Here is a 27,140-nt window from a genome sequence, read left to right as displayed (position 1 = left end):
TCCCTCCTTGACCCCTCCCATTCGCACGACCTTTTCTCACACAGTCGCGCGCTGAACTCATCCTCTCCCATTCACATTGCCTTTTCTCTCTCATGTCTTTATATTCTTTCTTCTCTGACCACCTGTCGCCTCCCTCCACCACCTCGTTGTTGCTAGACTCACCCATCTCTCTCACATTGCCTTTTCTCTCTCCTCAGTTTCTCTATGTCATGCACTCTTTCTTCTCCATCCACAACTCTCACACTGGTGACAACAGAGCAGCGACGAGGTGGTAGTGATATAGAACGACGACGACGGTTGTGGGAAGGTGAATGAGAGAGTGGTGGCCATGGTGGTGGTGAGATGAAAGGTGATATGTGTTCAAAGAGAAAAGAGAGAATACGAGGATAAAAGAGATAATGTGATGATGAGGTGAAATTACTAAAATGTCTCTAGTGCTACATGAGGTGTATATTGGGGGTATGGATGAAAAAGGTGTCCAGGGTTCGAACCCTGGACCTTGCATATATTATGCATTGTCCTTACTAACTGAATTAAGCTCACGAGAACTTTTGAAGAGATTCTTATAATATTATAAATTTTTTTGCAAAATTGTATTCAAAAATATAAATTCTACATATGAGTTTACTTTAAAGGAAAGACCAAAAATGAAGATGAAAAGATGACTAAAAGTTGAAGAATTTTTTTAGAATGACTAAAACAAAAAGTTAACATAAATATGGATAAAATACATATTTAATCCTAAATTCAATCTATACAAATTCAAAAACTATCCTTTATATCTAATCCTAGCAAACATGCAAACCCTAATTGCCTAACCCTAATCCTAAAAAAATGGCTCTAAAAATTTGAATTTCGAAATTAATGTTTCCCTTCTTAGCCTTCCCACTCAGAATTTATGTTGGTCTGTTTCCATGCACCTAGGTACATGCCATGCCTCTTTCAAATTTGAATTTCAAATTCCAATTTCAAAGGAAAGGTAGGTATATGGAGTTTTCTTTTTCCACGCGTTATTTTGTTTTCGAAGACACTCCTTTTATGAAACTCTCTTCTCTGCCTAGCTTCACTTCATTACACCTATCTCTCTCTCTCTCTCTCTCTCACTTTCTCTCCATGCCAATAAAGAAAATTGCCACGGTCGGTTATCTCTCCCTCTCTCAACGACCCTGCTGCCATCACCATGGCCAAACCAATTGGTTGGTTAGATTAAATTGAGTTAATTGAAATGGTTGGTCAGATTTCTTGAACGTTGAAGCGGAGGAATCGAAGACAGTGGCGGAGAGTGGTCAGAGTTCTTTATTTTGTTCTTCCTGGTTTTTGTGTTGTGTTGTGCCACTGAATTTTACTTTTGCAGGTTTTGGGAGAAGCAGAGAAAAAAGGCTTCTAACGTAATGTCAGATATAAGACTCATCTTGCTGTTACAATGTCTTTGAACTAATAGAAGGTGATGGTAATGGAGTATGGTATGATGTCCATTGGTGGTTGCAGTTCTATGTTATTTTTACATCCATAAGAACATATGTAATAATAACCACATTAATTTAATTATTCACAGTACATTATAATGTATCGCGTGTGTCATAGACGTTTCGCTAATTTCGTTCGACAATTCACAATGAATAGCAAGTAATGTTTTTAGCTTTTTATGGCCCGTGCGGCAGCACGGGTAGACGATCTAGTTTTTTTTTTTTTTTTTGGTCAGGTAGCCTAGTGGCTAGAATTCACTAGCCTAGTGGCTAGAATTCACCTTATAAGGTGAATAAGTGGAGTGTCCTACCAACTGCATATAATAATGCATTGTCCTACCAACTGAGCATGCATGTGTTTTTTAATTGGTTCTAATAAAATCACTTCGAGAACCTTCATATGCAAACTTTGGAAAGAAAAACAAAAAAAAAAAAAAATGTTTCATTAAAAATTGTACATGTTCCTCTTCGAATCGTATTTGATTCAAAATCGAAAAATCACATGCATGCTTACGTCACTCTCCATTTTCCAAAACCCTAAACATGGTTGATGATTCCAACGATGACCCATCAAAGTTTCAATCGCTTTCAACCGATTCACCTAATGGTAATGTTCCTAATTCGTCTTCCTGTATTGAAATCTATTCTTCAATATTCAATTTCATTTTTTTTTCTGGGTATTGTTGATTGAATATATTTCAATTGCTGTTTTCAAATTTTGGTTTGATTCTGTATAATTCAGTGTTAACAAATGGTAAAATTGCTTTTTGTATAAGTTATAAGCTATATTTATAAGTTATTTTAGAGAACTTATGATAGTTGGTTGAAAACAACTTATGAAGAATGCCATAAGTTGTTTTGTAATTTCTCCCAAATTGTCTACTTTTGGAATTATAAGGGAGACCATGTTTGAATAAACAACTTATTTGCAGCTTATATAATAAATAAGAGCTTATGATTAAGTCATTTCTATAGCAGATGATTAAGTGTATGTTTGATTCCACTTTTGGAGGATGTAAAATTGATTATAGAGGTGTATAATTGATTTTGACATGTTTGGTTGCTTTCAAGTAGAATTGATTTTGCCGCAAGAATTGATTCTAGTTGAAGTTAGGATTTGTAGCTTTTGATTCTAAAATTGATTTTTTACTCTAAAATTTATTGTTCAATTCACTTTTAGATGGAATCGGTTGACTCAAAATCAATTCTTGTCACTACAGAAGCAAACATACACAATTGTTTTCGTATAAGTTATAAGCTATTTTCATAAGTCATCTTAGCAAACTCATGAAAATTGGCTGAACACAGCTTATAAAGAATGTCATCAGCTGTTTTCGTAAGTTCTTCCAATACTTTCACAAAACTTATGCTAGTAATGAGAAAACCCTTTTTGGAATTTTAGGGCTAGTTTAATTTGAGTTTTCTGTTTTTATTTTCATTTTAGCTAATAAACTTGATAGAATAGAATATAGATTCAGTACTTTCTTCTCTATTTTCTTTTGAGATTTTTGAAAACAACCCATTTGGATTGTCATATTTGAGCTCATCTATTAGCGTAAGCACTTGTGAGGCTATTGGGGAGAGCTTATGGAAATAGCTTACGCCATGTTGATAAGGTATTTGTAGCTTATGTTCATAAGCTCTCCATGATATCTTATATGAAAACAATTTGACTTTATTTTATCTTTTGTTATAGTAATAGCTTATACATAAACATTTATATGATAAGCACTTAATTAAGTTGTTTATCCAAACATGGTTGTTACTGTTGGTGTTGTATTGCACATTCAGTGCCAGACTGCCAGTAGAGTGATCAATCTTTCTGTTAATTTAAGTTAGAAGTTCATTGTTTCTCTAGTGAATTTTGGTGCCATGATTGGTTGCGATGTGTTGCATTGTCGTTATTGCGGAAAATTGTGGACAAGTTGCGATATGTTAAGTCTCTCAAAATACGAAGCCAATTAATCTTGTTTATTTTAGATGCAGGGAACGATGTCAAGGTGAGTTCTAAGGACCAGAGAGATGCTCTTCCTGGGGAGCCCCAGTGTATTGTATGTGGCCGATACGGTGAATATATATGTGATGAAACTGATGATGATGTTTGTAGTTTGGAATGTAAACAATCGGTACTATCTCGAATTTCCAAATCCTCATCCAGTGCTGGATGTCTTCCACCACCTAAAAAGCTACCTGCAGCCGACGAGTGCATTTATGTTAGAGATACTGACAACAAATCAGGAACGCCGTCTTTAGGAGGTGATCAGGTTCAGGCTGAATTGCTTAGAAAGAAACTCGACATTCATGTGAAGGGTGTTGTTTCGGCACCGGTTATGTCGTTCGCTTCATGTAACCTCCCTGACAAACTCCTGCAGAACATAGAAGCAGCTGGTTATGAGATGCCTACGCCTGTTCAAATGCAAGCAATCCCCGCTGCTTTGATGGGGAAGGACATGCTTGTTTTGGCCGATACAGGTTCAGGAAAGTCTGCTTCGTTTCTTATTCCAATAATATCTCGTTGTGCAAGTCATCGTTTGATGTATGTTTCGGATAACAAAAAGCCTCTAGCTATGGTGTTAACACCTACGAGAGAGCTCAGTATACAGGTTGAAGAGCACGCGAAATTGCTCGGAAAAGGTTTGCTGTTTAAAACTGCACTTGTGGTTGGTGGTGATGCCATGGCTAGACAACTTTACCGCATTCAACAAGGAGTTGAATTGATTGTGGGAACACCAGGACGGCTTGTTGATCTTTTAACAAAAAATGAGATTGATTTAGATGACGTGACGACTTTTGTTGTCGATGAAGTGGACTGCATGCTTCAAAGGGGTTTTCGAGATCAGGTATTGCAGATATTCACGGCTTTGTCACAACCTCAGGTCTTAATGTATTCCGCAACAACGTCCGATTCTTTAGAGAAGATGGCAAACTCTATGGCAAAAGATACAGTGGTTATAACCGTTGGTGAACCTAACAGACCAAACAAGGCCGTGAAACAGCTAGCAATTTGGGTCGAGTCGAAACAAAAGAAGCAGAAACTGTTTGATATTTTAAAAAGCCAGAAACATTTTAAGCCACCTGTTGTAATATACGTCGGCTCGAGACTCGGGGCAGATCTCTTGGCAAACGCAATTACAGTTTCAACAGGAGTTAAAGCTGTTTCAATTCACGGCGAGAAATCTATGACCGAAAGGAGAGAAATAATGCAGTCATTTATGGTCGGCGAGTTCCCGGTGGTTGTGGCTACTGGAGTTTTGGGTAGAGGGGTTGATCTATTAGGCGTAAGACAAGTTATTGTATTCGACATGCCTAATTCGATTAAGGAATATGTACATCAAATAGGAAGGGCATCTAGAATGGGAGAGGAAGGTCAAGCCTTAGTTTTTGTAAACGATGAGAATAAGAATGTTTTTGCAGAGTTAGTCGATGTATTAAAGTCGGGTGCCGCCGCTGTACCTCGGGAGCTTATCAATTCACAGTATACCACAAGGGTTTTCTCTGGAGGAAAGGGTTCAAAGAAAAGAAAATATAGATGATGAATTTTGAATTTCTGTTACTTGCTTACTCTAGACTTAATTTTTTTTTTTTGCTAACTTAGAAAATGCATGTATATGATGACACCTTTGAAAGATGAAGATTTCTTCATATTTAAGTGTAGCACAATATCTGTTTAACCCTGTAACTGTAATCAATTACATAAAGTATGAGATTGAAGAAAAGTGTTAGATTCTATTGCCTCTGTTGTATCAGAATATTGTTGTTGTTGAATTACATAAAGCATATACCCAGTCACAGATAACAGACATGTCACGGACATTAATATGTCAACATTGATAATAATATGAGAAAATCACATATTTGTTTGTGCGTAGATGTCAGACACTAACTTGTGTTAGAGTCAGAGATCAGAGACCGGACACATCTTTGATCAGAAGTACTGATGCCACAGAGTTTGAGAAAGAATATTGCGACTGTCATCCCTTTACCAAGTTCCAAATTGCATAAATTATTTCATCCAAAATGTAATTTTAGACTTTTAGAGAATTGAAGTTGTTTTTCTCGGTAAGCACAACTCACTTGTTAGTTGCACGAACGTTAATATGTAAGTGTTGAAAACTCTAAATTTTTCACATTTAAAGTGTGTGAGTATAGTCGTTATTAAGTTGTTTTCTTGTAAGTTGCAAGGACGTTAATATGTAAAAGTTGAGATTCGAACTCTAAATTTTTCCATTTCCATCATCGAATATATTTCATTTCTGCGTGTAACTATCGAGACTAATCCTTTTAAAATAACTGAGATCCACTTACAGGGTTAATCTCTCTCAACAAAGACTTATTTTGAGCAGAACCGAATCGTAGACCAAATTGTTAAGAAGTATCAACCACACAATGTTGGAATATTAAGATATTAAACTACATGTGCCCAACTTCATAATTCCCAATAATTTATACATTAGTTGCTATTCAAACAGAATAAAATATAGTGCAAGTAAAATGAAAAAGTCGTATACTGCATACCAAAACAAAACAGTGGCTAAAATAAAATAATCAATATTTTTTATATTTGATTTTGTTCTGTTTATTCTCATATTCGTTGTCTACAAATTAAATTATAATTGCCAAATTTTTTTTTTACAGAAAAAAACAGAGGCCAATGAATATAGATTCATTGTTATTTTTATCGAAGTTTAAAATCACGATTAATTAATTTTAGTGGACGGTTAATAAGTTCAACATCTTAATATATAGTATCTTAATCATCCATTAAATGTAACAAATTAAATATTTCATTTTTTTGATCATCTAAATTATTGTTAAAATTTCTTATTAATATTGTGCCTCAAACTATCCTTTTCTTATTAAAAACATTTGCTTGTCTTTCAAGAGATTAGTTTTTGACACTTTATCAACAAAATGAAAAAAGAGATCAGTTTTTGACTTGCTAGTAGAAAATAAAATACCCTTTTTTTTTGTCAAAAAGTAGAAAAATACCCTCAATAACCAAAAGTACAAAATGTGACATCTAAGACATTTTTTAATACTTTGCACCAAAAAATTTAATGATGTCATTCGAATCCAGAACATCCTGTTCAACTGAAACAGATCATTTATCATTTCATCTAAGTATTTTTGTTTTATATTTTTTGTTGAAACATATATCTCATGTTAATGCTGAATTCAAATCTAGAAACTTCAATTGAGTCTAAATAAATCTTTAACATCTTATACAAGTGTTATTGAGTTTATTTTAATATGATTCTCTTTTGACATTTAGGGACATGATATTATTTTTTATTTTTTTTTTAAGATTTATGGACATGATAGTAAAGTATATAGATTTTTTCATTTATAATATTATATTTTTTGTTATGCGTGTATGGAAGCAATAAATAACTACCAACTACTAATACCGTGTCTTCTTCCATCAACCTTAACCAAAAACACCAAATTGAAAACTTTACTTTTATATAATCAAATTTAATTCAATTTAATTTTCACATTTTACTCATTCATTCATTCATTCATTCATTCCTCCTTCTTCATCACACCCATTCATTCTAAATCCCAACACAATCGCTCACAGGTTTTTTTTTTCCTTCCCTTTCTTCATATTTTTTTTAATTACAGATATATAAATTAAATTAAATTTCTTATTTTGTTTTTCAAAATTTGATTTTTAATATGACCCATCATTTTTTTTATTTTTTATTTATTTATTTATTTATGTATTCTGGGTTTTGTGATTAGAATTTACGATCTGATTTTGGATTGAAAAATTTCTTCTTATTAATTAAATTTCATCAATTTATGATCATTTTCTATCATTGATTTGGTATATATCAAGAACAATTTTGTGAATTTCAATTTTTATTATTAACATTGATTTTGTGATTATTTCAAATTTTGATCTTGATTTTCTTTATAATCTTGAATTTGAAGGGTTTTTGTGTACATTGTGTTTGTGAGTTTCTTAGTTGATTGTACTATTAGAATTTTAGGATTTTTTTAATTTAAATTACTTATTTATTTTTTACAAGAAAAATATTTTGGATTGGGAAATTATTATCTCTGTAGCTCCGGCGCATCGTGTGTCTGGTGTCCAACGTGTGTGAGCATGTCAGACACCGACAAATGTGATTACATTGAATTATGCCATTTTCTGAAATTATTAACGGTGTCTATGAGATGTGTCTTGTTCGTGTTGTGTGTTGTGTCCAATGTACGTGCTTCGTAGTTTATTATTATTAATAACGGTAGCAATGACTACCATTTTACAACCGTCTCATATTGGATTTGAACAATGTCCGTTGAGGTGACAAAGTCAAACGCATACTACTGAGCTGACACACCTCATGGTTATTAGAATTTTACGATTAATAATGTGGAAAAACTTATCACTTGTTAGGAAAATTTGAGAGTGTGAACCGATTCGATCTTTTTTGTTCATACTATGTTTATGCAATTGTTGTAGGGTTATTGGCTGTGGATTGTGTTGAGGTTTTTGTTTAGGTCGAAGTTTCAAAAAGTTTTCGGTTTTGGATATGATGAATGGAAGACAGACTCAAAATTGGGGTGAAAGTTCGAGTTCAACTTCAACTTCGCTTAGTAGTCAGCAGGATGTTGACGATGATCAGATGATTGCTCTTGTGCTATCGGAAGAGTATGCCAATTTAGATGGAGCAGTTGGTCGGCGCCTTTCGAACTTGGCACCTGTTCCGGTAGGAATCCCTGCTTTTTCTGTTATGCTCCACCCACAGTTTAACAATAAAATTTGATCTTTTTTTATAGTTTCATAGTACAACTATCAGTTTTTGTTTCTTCTTTTTAAATCACTCGCGGATATAGCTAATGATGTATTTTTCATGTTAGACATAAAATTATTTATGCGCTTTCATGTAAGCTCGTGGTCTAGAATATAATCCTTGCCTCGCTATTCTAAATAAAAATTAAATTTTGCAACAAGATTAGTTGGATGTATCCGCACTTTTAGCCCGAGTGATCTTACATAGGAATCGTATGAATGACTAGTTGTTTATGTGCTTTAACCCGATAGTAGGGATGACCATACAGTTTATCCCGCCCCACCATTAACCGATCTTAAGAGGGCCAGTGCTAGCCAACTCTAGCAATAGGGTTGAGAATCTCACCCTGCCCCTTTTTGGGTGAATACTCGCACATCCCTTTTCTGAAAAGGGGTGGGAGGAGTATATGGAATTTTCAATATTTGTGGTTTTTCTTATTTTCTTCTGATTTGATTTTCTTGAAATCACAGCATGTGCCCCGCATAAATACCTTCATCCCCACTATAAATGACGCCAGTATGGATCATCAGCGTCTGCTACAGAGGTATGCCATTCTGTTATGTAGAATCTACTATTTCTTGTGAGGAACATTCTAAACCTTGAAGTTATCGTCTATGCCCTTTTGGTAGAAATACAGCTACTAATAGTAATGACCACGGGAAGAAATGATGCACTTTTATTAAGTAAAATTGAACACAACGTGTAAAGTAAAATTAACTTCAGTTTTCCATTTCAAATAGCACATATTACCAGTGTTGTTAATTTTGGGGCTATAACGCTATCACATAGCGAAATTTTAACAAAACGCTATTGTTCTGCGATATTCTATTTAGTACAAATTATTCTGAATAGAGGCTATAGCGGAGCTATAGCACTGTTCTATAGCGGAGTTTGAACAAACCGCTATTTTCCCCAATCCGCAATTGATAACAGTGCATATAACTTGGTTCTTCGTATGAAAATGACTTGAGGATAGGCACATAATTCCTTCTAGTGTAGGAAAGAGTTTGGGCCATTATTGTAGATATAGTTGTACTTTTGGGAGACGGTGCAGTTGAGGTTAGCAAAATAAGATATAACAAAACTGCCATAAAAACTTTCGACGAGAACAGCATACTGGCATTCTTCAAAGCTCAAGGAATAAGCAAAGATAGGAATTCGTGATGCCTCACAAGTCGTAAGAGAAATGGTTAACGAAGTATTATATGGGCAAATCAAACAGCGACCTTTCTGTATCCGGATAAGTTACTGAAATTCTTCTGGTTACAATAAGTACTTGGATTATTTAATGATGTAGTGGATACATGTTTTGAAACACCTAAGCAAGTAACTCAAAGTTAAGGCTTTTAGATGAACCTAGATTTTTAAAATAACGAGGATAAGCTCAACTAGTAAAATGTCATATAACTACTCTTGCTGTGGATTTACTCTTTATCGGAATATTAAACCATTTTATCTTCACTCTTTTAGGTTGGATGTTTATGGTCTTTGTGAAGTTAGAGTATCTGGAGATGGAAATTGTCAGGTGCGATTTTATTGCAATTGTGTACAAGGCATGATAATTATCCTAATATAGTTTTAAATTTTCTGATAATTCTACATCCGTTGCAGTTCCGTGCACTTTCAGATCAGCTGTACCGGTCACCTGAACACCACAAGCATGTTCGTAAAGATATTGTAAAACAGGTAAGTTGTGCTTATCTTGGTTGTGTGCAATGGATAGTGCCCGTGAAATGTATTAATTTATATATGATTGTGTTTAGAGTCTATGAGTGGATATTCCAAAGAAAAGATTGGAGATAAAAACGAATTTTTTGTTCTTCAATAGTACCTGAAATTTGTTCTTTATCGTTGATCAAGGATGCCTGTAGTAAATAGTAACCTTAGAGCAAAGACGTCCTGCTAGAGAAGAAAATTGAAAGATGCACAAAATGTAGTTATATACTGTAATATTTAGGGAAGAAAAATACGGTGTTTAAATCATGTGTGGGATGTGGTAGAACTCTTTGTACAAGAAGAGTGGATCAATTTTAAATTTATTTACCCCGTTGAATATTGAAAATGGATAATTTGAGATATGCTTATTTGAACAATGTTTCTCTTTGCCAGCTTAAAGATCACCGTTCCTTATATGAATCCTATGTACCAATGAAGTACAAACGATATTACAAGAGAATGGCTAAGTATGTACTTTCAAATTGACCGTCACTTAAGCTATTATATATTAAATGAGCCATCGCATTTTTCGATACCTTTAGAAGCATTTGCATCAAGTATTCACCTTCTCTTCGACCTTGTGCAGATCTGGAGAATGGGGTGACCATGTTACCTTACAGGCAGCTTCTGATAAGGTTCGTAATGTTGTTTTGAATCAGGTTTTTTGTTGGTTGCTACCAATTATTAACTATTTACATTTTCCTTTTCGAATTCTCTTGACAAAATTAAGGTTTTTTATGTTTATTATAATATGATGTTATTTGTTGTGTATTGCTGTCAAAATATCACATAACATTTCCTGTTTCTTATTTTTTAATGTAGTTTGCAGCTAAGATATGCCTTCTGACATCATTCAGAGATACTTGTTTCATCGAAATTATGCCACTGTACCAAGCACCGCAGCGCGGTAAGACCTCACCGCTGTTATATCTTGTTATAACTTCATTCTGTCTTAATCGTCTGATTATGAAAAAGACTATTTGCCCCAAAAGTCATTTCGGCCCCTCATCGAATGAACTGTTGCTGTTAGTTTTTGAATATATCGCAATTTCAAAAGCATCCCTATTTGTGAGTAAAAGTCATTTCGGTCTCTAATTGTATGTGGCGCTGTTGTTAAAAAAAAAAAAACACATTTGAAGAACAAACCGACTAACGAAAGACGTATTTAAGTATGTTTTTGTAGTTTTGATACATCGAAAGATTAATGTGACAACGCCACACACATTTAAGAACTAAAATGAATATTTACTCATTTATAGTACTACAATAATATTTCTCTTACTCCTTTGTTTCCTTTTATTTTCTTAATGATGCAGAAGTGTGGTTGAGCTTCTGGTCCGAGGTTCATTACAACTCACTTTATGAAATTCGAGGTTTGTTCACCACTAAAACCGATCCTCTATTAAGCATAAGCATATTATTAGTAACTGATATATTATCTTGTGTTTATTTTAGCTGCACCAATCCAGCACAAACCAAGGAGGAAACATTGGTTGTTCTAGAAGATGTAGTGTCGTGTATGGCTCATCGAATGGTGCATATAATATCTAAAATGTTAGTATTCAGATATGAATACAAAGCATACATTATTCAGTGAAAGATAAACTGCCAGAATTGAAACTTGAAACTATATTTTCCAAAGTATCAAAGATGAAGTAGGTTGTAGATATATTAGGAGCAAACCGGCGCGGGAGAAATCACTTGTTCGATAATTTTTTCCCTTTACTATTATTTACATTATACTCATGGTAATTTTTTGTTAATTTTGTTTATAATCATGCCTATCTTATATTGAATAGAGCAGCTCATTGTGATTTGTATATAATTTTTTTCCTTCAAAAAACTTACTTTGTGAAGCGAATCGTGTATTGATTTTTCCCCCTTTGAAATGTGTATTAGTATGTGTATTATTTACAATATTGTTCCTGGAGTATCAAAGGTTAGCTTGAGAATGATATCTGAATCCGACACCGGAGTTGCATCCTCTCCTGCTTGCATCCCACTCCAAGAACAAAAATTGAGTGGGAGGAAAATATGAAAGAAAATGAGATGATTTGTAGGAGAGAATATTTAAGATAGAGATAAATAAAATGTTGAGGGATGCAGCGAAAATTTGTAGGAGAGGATCCAAATCCTGATGACGTCTGATTGGATGGAGTTCGGAAAACATCTCCGAAGCTCGTGCAATGTCAATATGTGGGAAACACTTCTCACACCACTTCGGATGTACACATCACAAAAAACTATTAATTTTGTGTCGTTTGAAAGTACATTTTTAGAGAAAATGTTTTCTAAAAGTATACTTTTGAAAACACATGTAGTTTTTTTTCGTAATGTGGTGGTGGGGAGAATTGCTTCATCCATCGATTAGATGTGGGATTTGACTCCCTAGCGATGGTTATAGCGGACCATCAATCTAGATTTACAACCCACAACGACTGCATCGAAACAGTGGCATCACGTCGATGTGATCTCTTCTTCCTTTACCCCTGTTAGAGGGTCATTGAGTACTGAAATCCTTGTTACTGGAAGTCCAACACAACGCCATTAAGGAAATTTCAATACTAATTTGAACATTTACTTTGCGCGAAATTGATAATGTAGAACTAAATAAGATTGTAAACAAATAATTGTTATTGAACTGAAAAATCAGATGTGGGAGAAGGGAATAGATTAAAAATAATATATTTTCCACAATTGACCACCTATACAAAATATATTATTTGTCTTCCTCAAAATATATATATATATATATATATATATATATATATATATATATATATATATATATATATATATATATATATATAGTGCATATCAAGTGAGAGGGTGAGAGGAGTAAATAATAGCCCTTAGATTAATCTTGTGCATGGTAATTAATTTTAACAACTGCAGTGTAACATTCATCCCCTCTCCCTTCTCTGACCTTTCCGTTCTTCATTAAAAAAAGAAAAGAAAAGAAACAAACTTCTGCATCTTCACTGGATTTCTTGGACAAGGCTACTTGAATCATGCAATAGCAGGAGCACAACTAGCAGGATCTCTTTCAACATCTCAATATTTCTTTCCTACTAAAATTAATTGATAACAATCAATACTATCAAACTAATGATCCATTTAGATGAAGTTTTCTAAGTTGATTCACGGAGAAATTAAAAGATGAATCTAACGAAGGGATTTTGCTTATGGAAAGGAAAGAGATGAAGAGGCATCAGGAAGAAACTTAATTTTTTAAATCTGAGAGATAGAAATCTTATGCCTTCACCTTCTGGAAATTACTAAATCAACAACAACAACGCTTCTATTGGACATCTAATTGAAAGAAAGATGCAAAATATTAAGAAATCAATATGAGAGATGAGATTGTGATAAGAAAGAGATGAGGAGCAGCAGCGTTCATGATTCCTCTTAAAATAACATGGGGGATATGGAGGCAAAATAGATTCAGATAATGGGTTCCAGATATTGGCCGTGATTGAGAATGAGAAATTGGTCGTGATTCCGTTTGGTTCGAGAGTTTTGGAGGGGAGGAGAGGGGAGATTTTTAATTTGAAGTGTTTGGAACTTTTATTATGCACCGTACAATTTGATCTAAGGGCTGTTATTTACTCCTCTCACCCTCTCATTTTAAAAGTGTTCTCATTTGAAATGTCCTATATATATATATATATATATATATATATATATATATTATTTGTCATCCCAATAATTGGTTATGAGTGATCTATATTTTAAAAATTTATTTCAGAAAAACCAATTGGACATATTTGTAAGTGAAGTGGTTCAAATACTATTATTGCCTTTTTTTTACGAAAAATATTTTTTTTTTAACAAACAAAAATGGAATATATTAACACCAAAGGAGAATCAGCTTTAACACAAGGCAATACCTCAAAAGTTTACATCATAAGTCTCAATCAAAGCTTACAAAACTAGATTAGCTGATACCCAAACAAACAATTGGGTTCGACCACCAAATATGAAAGCTTAAACTAAAATTAACATGAGTAGCATTCATTCACCAAAAGGAATGTTACTTAACTTTGTCTAATAACTGTTGTATGAAGTTTTCATTATGCTTAAATAATTTGTTATTTCTCTCATTCCACATAACTTAAGCGCAAGATAGTCAAATAAGTTGCATAAAAGAACGGCACACTTGCAACCCACCTGAGAAGTGAATAAACTGAACAAAGTGATCCTGTATGTGATACAAATCAGCTGTAGAGACTCCAATACACTCTCGAACTTATTATTGATTTCATTTTGTGACCATGATTTAATCTATTTTGAGAGAGGGTGATGATTAATCTATTTTGCATTGGAAGTTTAATTGTTTGACTTTTTTAATAGATAAATTTTCAATTTGAAATCCATAGAAAGTGCTATGAGTATGCACTTTCTTTATACTTCATTACTAAGATTGATAAAAACAAGTGACATGACGTTTCCACTGTTAATTGTTGATACACAAGCTAGTTGCTAAATAGTTTTGCTGGTGGTCTATTTTGTCCGGTATGAAATTAAAGCACATGTGTTGTTGATTCTCAATATGAAGACAATGCACGTTCTTTGTATGTGTAGGTGTTAAGTCTACAATCATGGATAAGACATCTAAACTTCTCTTTTTCCTTGTCAATATGCCATTTTAGTCATTCATTATATTCGAATAACCATAGGCAACTCATTTTGAGCCATTCAATTGTAGAGATAGTATGGCAATAACAAGAAAAAATGAGAGAAAATCAAGAATGAAACTAAAGAAAATGACTGAATAATATTGATTTATTTCTCTTTTTTACATAATAAAAAGAATAAATCTATTTATAAATTTTAACTTTTTTTTTTATTATAAAAATACCTTGTTATTCACCTTGTGATCTCCCAAGAAATAGGAAATTATGGAGGTAACTCTTGTCTTTTAAATTTCAAATGAAGATGGTGAATTGCGTATTTGTGGCGATTTGAATGCGATGGCCAAAAGGTCTGAGAGAAAAAGAATAGGAGAATCACAAAGTACAAGGTTGGACGGTAAAGCAATGGGCAAGATCGCTTTATCATGAATGAAGGGATAACTGAGAAATGGAGAGCTTAAAATGTTGGATTTCGTGTCAAATAAAATGTTAGAAAAATTACGCGTTGAAGGAGAAGCTTAAAATGCTAAAAATCAATCTAAGGAAGTGAAAAAAGGAGGTTTTTGGTATTGTGGATTTAAAAATTAGAAAATGCTAACAAATGTCCTTTTAGAACATTATTTTAGCAATTAAAATAATAATTTTTATATAAAAAATTATGTGATTACGACTTTTACACATGTTTAATTGATTTGTATTTTCACGACAATGTTTACTTTTGTGAAGGATGTTATGTTGGCTTTGTTGTGTGAAACAGTATCGTGGAGGTTGCATCAAACTTTATATCCTATATGTGGATGAGGTTTGATAATTCAAGAAGATCCATCATTGGCAAATGGCAACCTATAATTAAATCTATCAAGAATAAATTATCTGCTTGGTGTGGCAAATATTTGTCCATGGGTGGTAGAATTGTATTGATAATTTCATTATTGTCCATTCTGCCTATGTTTCATTTTTCCTTTAAGAAGGCACCTAAGTAATTGTTGAAGCCACTCATGACTATTCAGAGAATTTTTCTATGGGGTTGACAGTTTGGATGATAAGAAGGTGTACTGGTTGAGTTAGGACCAAATATTTACATCGAGGAATTAAGGAGGGTTCGGTATAAAAGAATGGAGTTGTATAACTTGTTTCTACGTAGTATGGATACGGGTTTGCGACGCGAATGTGAATAGTTAGGTACGTATGGAAGCATAAAGCTTTGATACACGTCGGTTCGTAGTATTAATACTACTGTCTAATTAAGTATAGTAAGCAATCGATAATTTTTTAAGAAAAAATAATAATTTTTACCGGAAGGAGGCGATTTTATGGGTATGGTGGTTGAACACATAAAGATAATCACATAGAGATGTGCCCCTCTTCAATGTCTCAGGTTCGATTCTCTCCGATGTTAATTTAGTTTCTTCAACAAAACAAAAAAATCTCATAGAGATGGTTTGTCTTGAGTGAGTGAAGAAGAAATAGGTATATATTTTCTTATTGAGGTGGGTTATTTGAACAACCATAAATGACAGCTTTTGGGGACAACCATATATTTACGAATAAAAATAGGTATTGATACGGAAACCAAAACCATAGAGAGAGAAAGTTAAAACATAATCTAAGTATGAGAGATAAAGTTATCACAAAAATTGTCGTAAAATAGTTGTACAAATATCATTTCTTATATTATTATGATGAATACCTAGAGATTATGCCTCTAGTACAAGGGTGGGGGGAGAAAATTCCTCTCATTGTCAAACCTAATTAGAAATTTATTATGATCAATCACAAAAAAGTTCACAACGTATACGAACTTTCATTTATATTTTGGATCCCTATACCTAGAGATTATATATGAACAAAACCAATCAGATTTGGTCCAACAATTCTATACCAACCAATAATACCCAAAATTATTGTTCAACCCCCATTGGATAATAAATATAAGCATGGCTTATCTTAACCAAATCATGTGTGCATGTTTGTACCTTCCTCAAACTTGCTATTCCAAACTAAAGGAATCACATTTGTTTCCAACTTATGTCGCCACATGGAATGGTTCTAATTATCTTTAGAATATAAAAATGTATTCAATATACCAAATAAAAATATAACTATTTTTTATTAGACTTTACTTTTTACTTATCTCTCAACCGTACTCTCGATTAGCAGGTCTCTTTTTCCTGAAAATAGGAGGTTAACACAAAAGAAAGAAAATATTATAACTATTGTAAATCACTTTAAATTTTGTAACACTCTACAAATCATGGTAACCTACTCAAGAGTTACAAATAATAATTGATACACTAATTCACTTACAATTCAAAGAGATTCACACCACTACAAAGTCACACACTCTTGGATTGGGATGTTTCAACTCTTTACAAGACTTTATAGTTTCATTTTATGATTGTCACAAATTGACTTTATAGTTTCATTTTACGATTTTGACATATAGCGTATATCAATTATTTAACATTTTCAAAAAGTTTCACTTCATTAGAGTTCTTCAACAATATATAGATACATCTTTCCACCTCTTGAAATATATCTCTTGAATTTTAAGAACTTGCATCAATATTTATCACTGTTTGGAAATTGTAGTTGATTTCCCAAACAAATGGATTTCGATTAAAATTTCCAAACTTTTATGTCATGGAAAATTTACTTTTCACAAATTTATCTTTCCATGACAACTATTCTTCTAAATTTTTCAGTCTACACTATACCAATCATCTGTACACTTCCAACCCCCCTTTACCTCTTTCCATTGCTTATCTTTCACTTCTTCTATTTATTTTAAAAAACAATATAAGCCTTTTTAAACGGTTAATGTTAGTAACTAGTTCTTAGGTTAGTATTTTTTTATCCTTTATTAGGTTTGAATTCATGTCTTCTAACTTCTTTAATTTATTAGCTCAGATCAGATGAGTTACTCAACCTAAAAGTATGAGCTTTTAAACAAATGTCTTCGCCTGCAAAAGGAAATGAGAAATTACTTTAGTGATCCTTAACTTACTTTCATATAACGATTTAGTCATTTATCTATTTGGTCCTTAATTTCAGATAACTTAATTTAACGTCATTTTGGTCATTTCGGTTCATTTGCATATGAATTTTTAAGTTTCTAATCTATCATTTTATTTTCTTGTGAACTCTCAATCTTCAAATGTGTGGTTCTTCACCCATGTTTTCATAAGAATCTTAGATTTGAAGCTTGAAAATTGTTAAAGTATGGCTCATATACACTGAAGAAGGCAAGGGGCGAGGTACAGTTCAAGGGTAATATTGTAAACTGATTTGTAGTAGTACTATATATTGCTTGTAATACTGAAATCTTAATTTATTACAATAATACAAATGGAACTATAGTTGCTCTATAGTTGCAGAGGTATGTATCTTTGTCGGAACTGTGTTAACAAAGATCATGTGCTCATTGTCTTTTACTTTCGCTTACAATTAATCTCTATTACTAGTTGCTGTTCTAACAAAAGTTCATATGCAAACGAACAAAAATGACGTGAAAAATAAAAGATAAAAGACCAAATCATTATCTGAAATTAAGTTAAGGAAGAACATATAATTTTGTCTAAAAAAAGTGTCTCAGAATGTTAATTTCTTAATTGGAAGAGATTCTAGTGTTGTACTGCAATATATAATGTTCCGAGAAGCGTTAGGAACACTAACACTGTCTCTATCATTCATTCTCTTATTGGATGAAACTCATGAGCGTCCAACCATTTTATCTAGGGTTAAATATATTTTTGGTCCCTATAAAATTGAGACCTTTTAAGTTTAGTCCTTGCTTAATTTTAATAGTTCTTTTAGTCCCTAATTTTTTTTCTACACTCAGTATTAGTCCCTCTTAAATTCAAATTTGTTTAATGTATGCTTAAACTCTTGAGTTTTTGAACAATTGTTTGCAGACGTGTTAAGAACATTATTAAAAGTTCCTCTGCACAAAATTGTCGCAAAATTTGGTTTCTACGACCAGATTTTGTTAATTTTATCTTTAACTTTTGTCGTTTTAAAAATATTCATATTTAATTTGTTTCATGTTAAAAAAATCTAAATTTTAGTTAATGATCCTTTCATAGTATTCTAAACTTGTCTCAAAAAAATCGTACAAAAATTTAAGAGTTTAAGGATAATTAAACAAACTTTGTTGTAATAGGGACTAAAATTAGAAGTAATTTTTTTTGTAGGGACTAAAAAACCTATTAAAATTAAGTAAGGACTAAACTTAGAAGTTCCCAATTTTATAGGGACCAAATACATATTTAACCCTTTTATCTACAACCTATTTTCAAAATGTGGAATCGACATTGATTTTCGCCTAATAAGAAAGTTGGTATTAGAGAAATGATTGCAACATTTCTCATAATTTTATTTGTACTAACTACAAGATAAAGACAACTCGTCCCCGTGAGCTTAACGCAGTTGGTAGAAACATTGCATAATATATGTAGGGGTCGGCGTTCGAACCCCGGACACTCCACTTCTCCACATTTAATATGTGTGAGCTCCAGATACTAGGTTACCTGATTAAAAAAAAGGCGTCACAACTCAAATTTGATCACATGATAGTATTTTTTTGGTGTAAATTGTGTATCCTTCGTGAGCAACTGCGGGGACTAATCTCTCGAGCATCGTGGAACCCAAATGAACGGCAAGCTCTCCCTAAGAGTTTTAACACTGCCGCATGCCAAAAACTAGATTCGAACCCAGACCTTGGTTAAGCTAAAAGAAACTCGTCTCATCTCATCTAAACGCGATAGTATGTGCTCAAGTGAGCTTTTAATGAATTTAATTTTTAATTGAATTGATATAATATACAATACAATATATTATTTTATTTTTTTTATAAAAAATTTAGATTAAAAGTGACGTACTCCTATGTAAATGAATATCATAATATAATCTAATCACATACTTGAGTATGTGATAACTCCATTGGTTTATTTATTTGACGAGTTCTAATGATATTCACTCTTTCACTCTTTTTCAACACTATTCTATTATTTTATTAGGTTTCATTTCAAAAATGGCCTCGCATAAAATGGTTAGACCCTCTATAAATTTTACACAATAATAGATTGAATGTTAAAAAAAAAAGTGTTAAAGCGAGTGTTGTCGAACTCTAAATATGAATAAATCTCTCAATCAACATTTGAATATTAATTTTCTATCTGGTAAGATACTAACTTCATCCACTTGAACTAATCACGTTGGTTTGAATTTTTTAATCCAAACTTCATCTTTTTTTTAATCATTTGTAGTATAATATAACGAGTTTGGAGCCAAAACAATTTTTGCTTGAAACTAATTAAAGATACAAAATTATACTAAAATCATACAGACACACATTTAATCTACCATGAATGTGATTGATGACCAACAACCAGCTTGCAAGTGAAGGGTTACAGCCTCTCATTCTTTTAAGACTTTGTGGTCCAACACAGTATCTTATGCCTATATATACTTTGCTTTATTTTATTCACAAAAGCATAAAGAAAAACACAATCATACACAACAAAGATCATGAATTCTTCTTTGTGGATTTGTTTGATTTTGTTGTCATCATTTGTATATGCTTCTTTTGCTGCAAATCCAAGGACTCCTGTTGATGTTCCATTTGGTCGTAATTATGTGCCTACTTGGGCTTATGATCATATCAAATATATACTTAAATGGTGGTTCTGAAATTCTGCTTAATCTTGATAAATCCACTGGTATGCTAATTATCATTTTTAAATCAAGAAATTTTATTAGAACAATATTTTTTTTTATAGGTTTCTATGGTGATGTGATCTTATTTGAGTTGCTAGCGAACACTATGTGATTTTTCTTACTTATTTACATTTTTTTGGCACACGTCAAAAGAACTTGCAACATTTTAATGTCCTATTTAGGTCTCAAACTTGCGTTATCAAGTTCAGTTTATTATTTACATTTTTATTTTGTTTCTCTACTTTGACTTGTTACGACTTTAGTTTCTTATTTTATTTTAAATCTATAATATTGGTTCTACAATTTTCAAAATGTTTGATAAGCTGTGTAGTAAGTGATAAACTTATGTGGCAAGTCACTTGACGATGTGATATTGTTTAGGTCAATTCTTATTTAACAACTAATTTTCAATCTATTAAAACTTGCAGTATCTAAGTGGTTTATCAACTAACAACTCACTTTAACTAATGTTATCAACTTTATCACAAATATAAAAATAGGAAAATAAAAACTAATGAGACAAAATATGTAGACAAAAATTGTATTTAATCCTTATTACTACTTTTTTTTTTCTTACATCAACATTTATAAGGAATGTACTTTTATAGGGTGTAAAATATGGAGTTGACTTTTTATTTTAATTTTTTGTATTCAATTATCAATACTCTTTATCTTTTTATCCTCTCTATTTCTTTTTATTTCAAAATAAATTAGAGGGTCCCAAAAATAGAGAGTTTTATTATTATGAATTTTGGTAGATAAAAGCTTAATTAATTATGTCCCCAGTTCTAAGAATATGAATGTATACACTGTAAACTACTCTTCAAAAATACAAAAAAGTATACACTATTTATATTTTCTTAGAAAAACTAAGAGGTTTTTTACTCATAGTTTTCCTTTTCCTAATTGTCTATTAGTTATACCTAATAAAACTCATTTTTGTTAAATATCAATGCAATTTTTGTACATAACAGGTACTGGCTTCCAATCCAAAGGGTCTTATTTATTTGGTCACTTCAGTATGTACATAAGAATGGTACCTGGTGATTCAGCTGGAACAGTCACTGCTTTCTATGTAAGACAAATATTTCTTTTGTATTATTTTATTCTATGATTTGATTTATATATACCATTGGTAAAAAATAATTACATCATTGATCAATCATAACCGTCAAATTATTAAACATATTTGACTTTAATCATAGCAATTTTGAAAATCACACATATGATTGATTGTAATTTGTTAACAATATTTTTTTCAGACTATCGTATAAAAAAATTAAACTCTTATTTTATTGTTTCACCTAACTTATTTTGACTTTACATTGGTACCATGCAGTTATCTTCCCAAAATGCAGAACATGATGAGATAGATTTTGAGTTCTTAGGGAACAGAACAGGTCAACCATACATTTTACAAACAAATGTTTTCACAGGTGGCAAAGGTGATAGAGAACAAAGGATTTATCTTTGGTTTGATCCAACAAAAGCTTATCACAGATATTCTGTGTTGTGGAACATGTTCCAAATTGTGTAAGTACTTATTAATTCTTTATTATGATCTCATCATTCACATAATCAATAATAATTTTACCTACACTATTCATCATCCATATTTTTACCTCAAACTTTAGATCAGTTCAATTTTAGGACATATACCTCATCATTTTCCTTCTCCACTTTGACTCTAATGATCATAATAATCTTTATGATAAAGAATTACCAAGAAAGATAATAATGTTTTTGTTTCTTACAAATTAATTGTTACCAAAATTACATTCTTTATAACAAATATAATCTTGATTTTAAAAATGTTTTTTTTTTCTAATATAAGAAGCTGTATTTATTTGCTTATAACAAGTAATCTAATTTTAATAAGTAGAGTAAATGAAAAAGAATATTAGTAACAAAGTATTAATGTTTATCCCTCTCAAAAGCCTACGTTTTTTTTAATCCAAATGTTGATGCGTTAACTCTTATAAATTTTGTTTTGAATATAAATGAAGTAATTAATTTGCGTTAACTCTTAGATAATTTTATTTAATTTTCTTAATATCATAAAAAGCAATGAATTTTATTTTCTAAATTATCGTTTAAGGGAAATTGTTCTATAAAATAAAAAGGTTATTACAATATAATGATATATAAGAAATAATACAAGTAAATAAACAAAAATTAGTTGTTGTTTATTTATATTTTAAACCTTTTAACATGATTTTTGTTGTTGTTTATATTTCAATATTGAGTTGTAGTCTATATTCTCTCTTATAAAAACTCAAATATGGAATGCAGTTTCTTTGTGGATGATATTCCAATAAGGGTGTTCAAGAACATCAATCAGTTAGGGGTAAAATACCCATTTAGCCAACCAATGAAAATATACAATAGTTTATGGAATGCTGATGATTGGGCCACAAGGGGTGGATTGGAGAAAACAGATTGGTCCAAAGCACCCTTCATAGCCTCTTACAAAGGGTTTCATATTGATGGTTGTGAAGCTTCTGTGAATGCAAAATTTTGTGACACACAAGGAAAAAGATGGTGGGATCAACCTGAATTTCATGATCTTGATGTTGCTCAATGGCAAAGGCTAAGATGGGTGCGTCAAAAATACACAATTTATAACTATTGCAACGATCGTAAACGTTACCCTCAAGTTCCTCAAGAGTGTACAAGAGACAGAGACATTTAATTAAACTTTCATATACTATACTACTATGGAGAATATTCATTCTTCATATGTGTGTTATATTTGGGATAAAATTGAGATTTTACTTTCATGTATTGATTAATTAATGGGAATTGTCAACAACACTTTCTCAAACACACTTTTTTCAACACAAACTCTAATATTGATTGAAATTCATATAAATTCTACTACACTATGTAGGCCTCACATAAATTTAGTGAGAAATTTATGAATCTCAACCAATAAAAGAGAATATGTTGTGAATAGTGTATTAGAGATTATGTTGCTACCACAATTCTAAAACAATACCCATAAAGTTATATAATGTATACTTTCTTGATCACACATTAGGGTGTTGATGCAATGTGGTTGTTAATAATTTATATCACTTATTGTTATTATTGTTGTATGTAATTGTTTGAGCTATATAATTAATCAAAGAGTTGTGAAATGGAAGAAGGAGTTGAGTCTCTCAGTCTCTACTTAAATATTTTATCTTTAATTCATTTCTTTGAGTTTTTTTTTTTCCTTTTAATATATCAATGTTTTTTTAATCTATATGTATTTAGGCGTATGCTTTTGATTTTCTAGTTTTAATTATTAGGATTTGGCTTAAATATGTAATTTGTCTCTGCAAATAGGTGTCATTTTGAGTTTTGGTTCATGTAATTTCTAATCCTTTCTAACAAACCCTGCAATTACTTGTCACTTTTAATTTGGTCCATGAGCTCATTTTTCTATTGGTGTGATGCGTTTTTGTTGATGTGTCTGTGATGACTATGAAAGAATGATGCTGACACATTAAAAACTGAGTTGAATAGACGAAAATTCCTTTACTAGTTTCATACAAATATGAATAGATGAAAATGTCCTTATTCATCAAGTCTTCATCCCCGACCCTCAAACTCTTAAATCCCTAGAAACCCGGATTCTTTATGTAAAAACCCATAAATCCCTTTTTCTTCCCTCATCATTTCACTCTCAACAACAACAAAACGATATGATATTGTGCCCATGAATGAATTATCCATCTTCTTATTATCCCTCGCCATCTCATATATCCCATAAATCTATCTTATTCCCTCGTCATCTCATCTCACTCTTGAACCCCCTCTTCTTATTAACTCATGAATGAATTATCTTTAATCTATAAGATTTTGTTGTGTTTTCATTTGAAATGAATGGAAACAGATGAATTAATGATCTCATAAAAAGGTTAAAGGTTTGGTCTAATTTTGGCTTTTATATGTGTTTAGTCCCTGCAAATAGGGGTCATTTAAAAAATGGTCCTTGTATTCCTTAATCCTGACATTTTGCCCTGCCAAATTTTAATCATTTAAAATTTCGTCCATATACCCACTTAAAAAATGTTCCAAACCTTTTTATGCAATTGGTTGACATTATTTTAACAATATTTTAACAATGTGGGTAGCAAGCAATTTTATTATTTTATCAGCAAATTGTGTGGCCAATTTGGCACTTGAATTTTCGATCATAGTTTACTATTCTGCATGGAATAAGTCAATGACGTTGGAGCTTGCTACCCACATTTCATTAAAATAAAGATTGACATTTTGTTCTTAGGAGTAAAAATTGGTTGGAGCTCAGAAAATTTATCTTAATTTTTTGACAAGCGTCAAAACGAGTACTAATGTGTCCGTATTTCTGCTTTTATTGACAAAGACCAATAAAACTGCAAAATTTAATTAAGTGAAAGGTAAAATTGAAAGAAAAAGTATTATACCAAGACACTATTTTTGTACATAAGTTCAAAATAAGGATTTTTTTTTTTATATGGTGAAAATTCAATTTTTTTTTTATCTATCCAATCAAGTCATTCAGAAATAATTTTTTTTTTGCTAAACTGGAAGAAAGAACATGCATTAAGGGGAAGCAACGACATCCTAACTAGGTTGACACTTCGATGAACCCCCATTCTATGCCGCCAATCTCAAAAAAATTATCATAAAAGGAGAAAAGTATATACAAGAAGGAGGACAAGACCAAAACCCTCAAAAAGAAATAAACAAAACAGAAATAAAAAACCAACAGCCTAAGGGAACCTGTATATATTTGCATCATATCGTGGAGGAGTTGTATATTCATTCTCAATATTTGACAAAACCTCATATGTCATATTGAACATCTTCATCAAGCTAGAAATGGATTTCCAGTGAGAACTCCAAATAATGTCACATTCTTTTTGTAAGAACCAATTTGAAAAAGTGGTGGAAGGACGTCAAAACTCTTGTTTGGCTATAGAGACTAGACATCAAACGCAATTCATTGGGTTCTCAAATTGGTGTAGCAGTCCTATTTCATGTCATTAAAGTTTGTAATTTTTGAACACCTTTTTATGCAATGGGTTGGAGTATCAACTAATAAAATCGTATGCTATTTGAACAATTATTTTATGATAGTTTATGAGACAACCAAAGATATACAAAGAAATATATGTATTGACACGAAAATCAAAACAATAGAGAAAGAGAGAGTAGTAACACAGTGAGAGTATGAGAGAGAGAGATAAAGAGTTGTCTCAAAAGCACAAAATACTTGTACACATATCGTTTCTCTTAGTAAAATTGCTTATAAAAATCATGTTTTGTTTTCTTCTTCTAGTGTGCATCAATCCTTAAGAGGGTAAAATTGAGATATTTCTAATCTAAATATAGTAATTAATAATTTTTCTATTTGCTTACATCAATCTTAAGCATCAAGAGATATATAATGGAGGAAATATCAACTTTGATGTTTCTTTAATGTTCTTCTATATAGTGTTTTGTTTGTTTGAGACTAATACAAAATTGGTGAAAGATTGCATAAACATTGGCTAATGAAATATTAACACCGTTTTATTAAGGCTGACGTTTAAAATACACAAGTCATACAAACAAAATTATTTTACCCATTGTAGACAGTTTACCAGTAATGTGTATAGTAGTACACCCCTTAACCTACTTTTATTTATATTATATCACAAGTTGACCTAGTAATTTTAAATATCAAGAGTAAGGTGCAATTATTTTACCCTTATAGTTCTGATTCATTAAAAAAAAAAAATTAATAGACATAATTTATTTATTTGAAAAAAGATTCAAAGTTTATTTTTGTTACCTTGATGGTAGTATGAAGTTTCCACTATCATTTAGAGTGACTAGTCTCCGTTGGAGAACCTATGGGACAAACAATGTGAGTTCTCTCCCTTCAACCGGATTTTTTCATATAAATGAGTCAAAAATCGAACCTCTATTCACATACTTAAGGGACCCGAGTCCTTTACCACCTATATCAATATTTGACGATTCAAAGCCTTTCTATCAAGCCTCAAACTGAAGTGGAACAAAATGTATTTTGTTCGCAATGATAATCCCCTCTGCTAAAAAAAACTCTTAATCCCCAAATTAATGGCTTTTTAATTTATTTATTACCATATTATTTAATTAAATTTTAGTTTTTCAAGGAGTAAATACACTTAAAAGATTCAATAATTATTAACTAAATATTTTTTTCTTGTCAAAAAAAAAAACTAAATATTTTTTTATAAGCACGCAGTCTTTAATTTAATAATTGTTTTCAATATTTAATGAAAATATATTAATTTTTTATAGATAAATTATATATTTTTTTGACAAATTATAGATAAATTATATTGAAATTATCATTTATATTAATATTCAATATAATTTTCATTCTTTCCTAAATTATATTGAAATTATCATTTATATTAATATTCAATATAATTTTCATTCTTTCCCAGTCCTTAATTAATATTATTTTTTAGTAAATATTCAAATTTATTAAATTTTAAATTATATTATATTTTTAATTTATATGAATACTAAATATAGTCTTTCAAAAATATTCATTCCTTAAGTAATAGTTTTTAATTAATATTTAGCAAAATGTATTCACTTTAAGAATCGACTATCATATGTGTAGAAAAAATAAATTCATTCCTTAAGTAATAGTTTTTAATTAATATTTAGCAAAATGTATTCACTTTAAGAATCGACTATCATATGTGTAGAAAAAATAAATTCATTCCTTAAGTAATAGTTTTTAATTAATATTTAGCAAAATGTATTCACTTTAAGAATCGACTATCATTTGTGTA

General features: G+C 31.4%; 2 protein-coding genes and 1 pseudogene across 5 annotated transcripts; all 3 read left to right on the top strand.

Annotated features, from left to right (window-relative positions):
* Positions 1 to 1,941: 1,941 nt before the first annotated feature.
* LOC146913747 (P-loop containing nucleoside triphosphate hydrolases superfamily protein) lies at positions 1,942 to 5,195 on the top strand. Of its 3 annotated transcripts, none has more exons than XM_085716959.1 (2): positions 1,942 to 2,073; positions 3,453 to 5,195. In XM_085716959.1, the coding sequence occupies exons 1-2, from the start codon at positions 2,010 to 2,012 to the stop codon at positions 4,997 to 4,999; spliced, it is 1,611 nt and encodes a 536-aa protein (XP_085573085.1). In that variant the 5' UTR covers positions 1,942 to 2,009; the 3' UTR covers positions 5,000 to 5,195. The 3 variants fall into 3 exon arrangements, with proteins under 3 accessions (XP_085573085.1, XP_085573084.1, XP_085573086.1); XM_085716958.1 differs by having other exon boundaries at positions 3,447 to 5,195; XM_085716960.1 differs by having other exon boundaries at positions 1,942 to 3,082; positions 3,447 to 5,195.
* Positions 5,196 to 6,877: 1,682 nt separating this feature from the next.
* LOC146913746 (Cysteine proteinases superfamily protein) lies at positions 6,878 to 11,899 on the top strand. Its single transcript, XM_085716957.1, has 10 exons — positions 6,878 to 7,047; positions 7,936 to 8,182; positions 8,737 to 8,810; positions 9,737 to 9,791; positions 9,878 to 9,952; positions 10,376 to 10,449; positions 10,569 to 10,617; positions 10,805 to 10,889; positions 11,299 to 11,355; positions 11,438 to 11,899. Exons 2-10 carry the CDS (start codon positions 8,006 to 8,008, stop codon positions 11,482 to 11,484), a joined length of 693 nt encoding a protein of 230 aa, XP_085573083.1. The 5' UTR covers positions 6,878 to 7,047; positions 7,936 to 8,005; the 3' UTR covers positions 11,485 to 11,899.
* An 8,214-nt stretch (positions 11,900 to 20,113) lies between these two features.
* On the top strand, positions 20,114 to 23,525 carry LOC146913745 (xyloglucan endotransglucosylase/hydrolase protein A-like; annotated as a pseudogene). The gene is made up of 4 exons (XR_015013801.1): positions 20,114 to 20,336; positions 21,309 to 21,409; positions 21,674 to 21,867; positions 22,627 to 23,525. The product of XR_015013801.1 is annotated as a xyloglucan endotransglucosylase/hydrolase protein A-like (transcript).
* The last annotated feature ends 3,615 nt before the right edge of the window (positions 23,526 to 27,140 follow it).

Source organism: Medicago sativa, chromosome 6 (assembly GCF_051527215.1).
Source record: "Medicago sativa cultivar Bolivia chromosome 6, Bolivia_mono, whole genome shotgun sequence".
Classification (NCBI taxonomy): domain Eukaryota; kingdom Viridiplantae; phylum Streptophyta; class Magnoliopsida; order Fabales; family Fabaceae; genus Medicago; species Medicago sativa.
Note: the sequence above shows the minus strand (reverse complement) of the source record. Positions and strands in the feature narration are given on the sequence as shown.

Bases quoted from the DNA above. Each gene is read 5' to 3' on its own strand.
- LOC146913746 (XM_085716957.1), top strand. From the start codon at position 8,006: ATGATGAATGGAAGACAGACTCAAAATTGGGGTGAAAGTTCGAGTTCA. The intron at 8,811-9,736 runs GTATGCCATTCT...TCACTCTTTTAG, and splicing joins CATCAGCGTCTGCTACAGAG to GTTGGATGTTTATGGTCTTT. The intron at 11,356-11,437 runs GTTTGTTCACCA...TGTTTATTTTAG, and splicing joins CTCACTTTATGAAATTCGAG to CTGCACCAATCCAGCACAAA.
- LOC146913747 (XM_085716958.1), top strand. From the start codon at position 2,010: ATGGTTGATGATTCCAACGATGACCCATCAAAGTTTCAATCGCTTTCA. The intron at 2,074-3,446 runs GTAATGTTCCTA...TGTTTATTTTAG, and splicing joins TTCAACCGATTCACCTAATG to ATGCAGGGAACGATGTCAAG.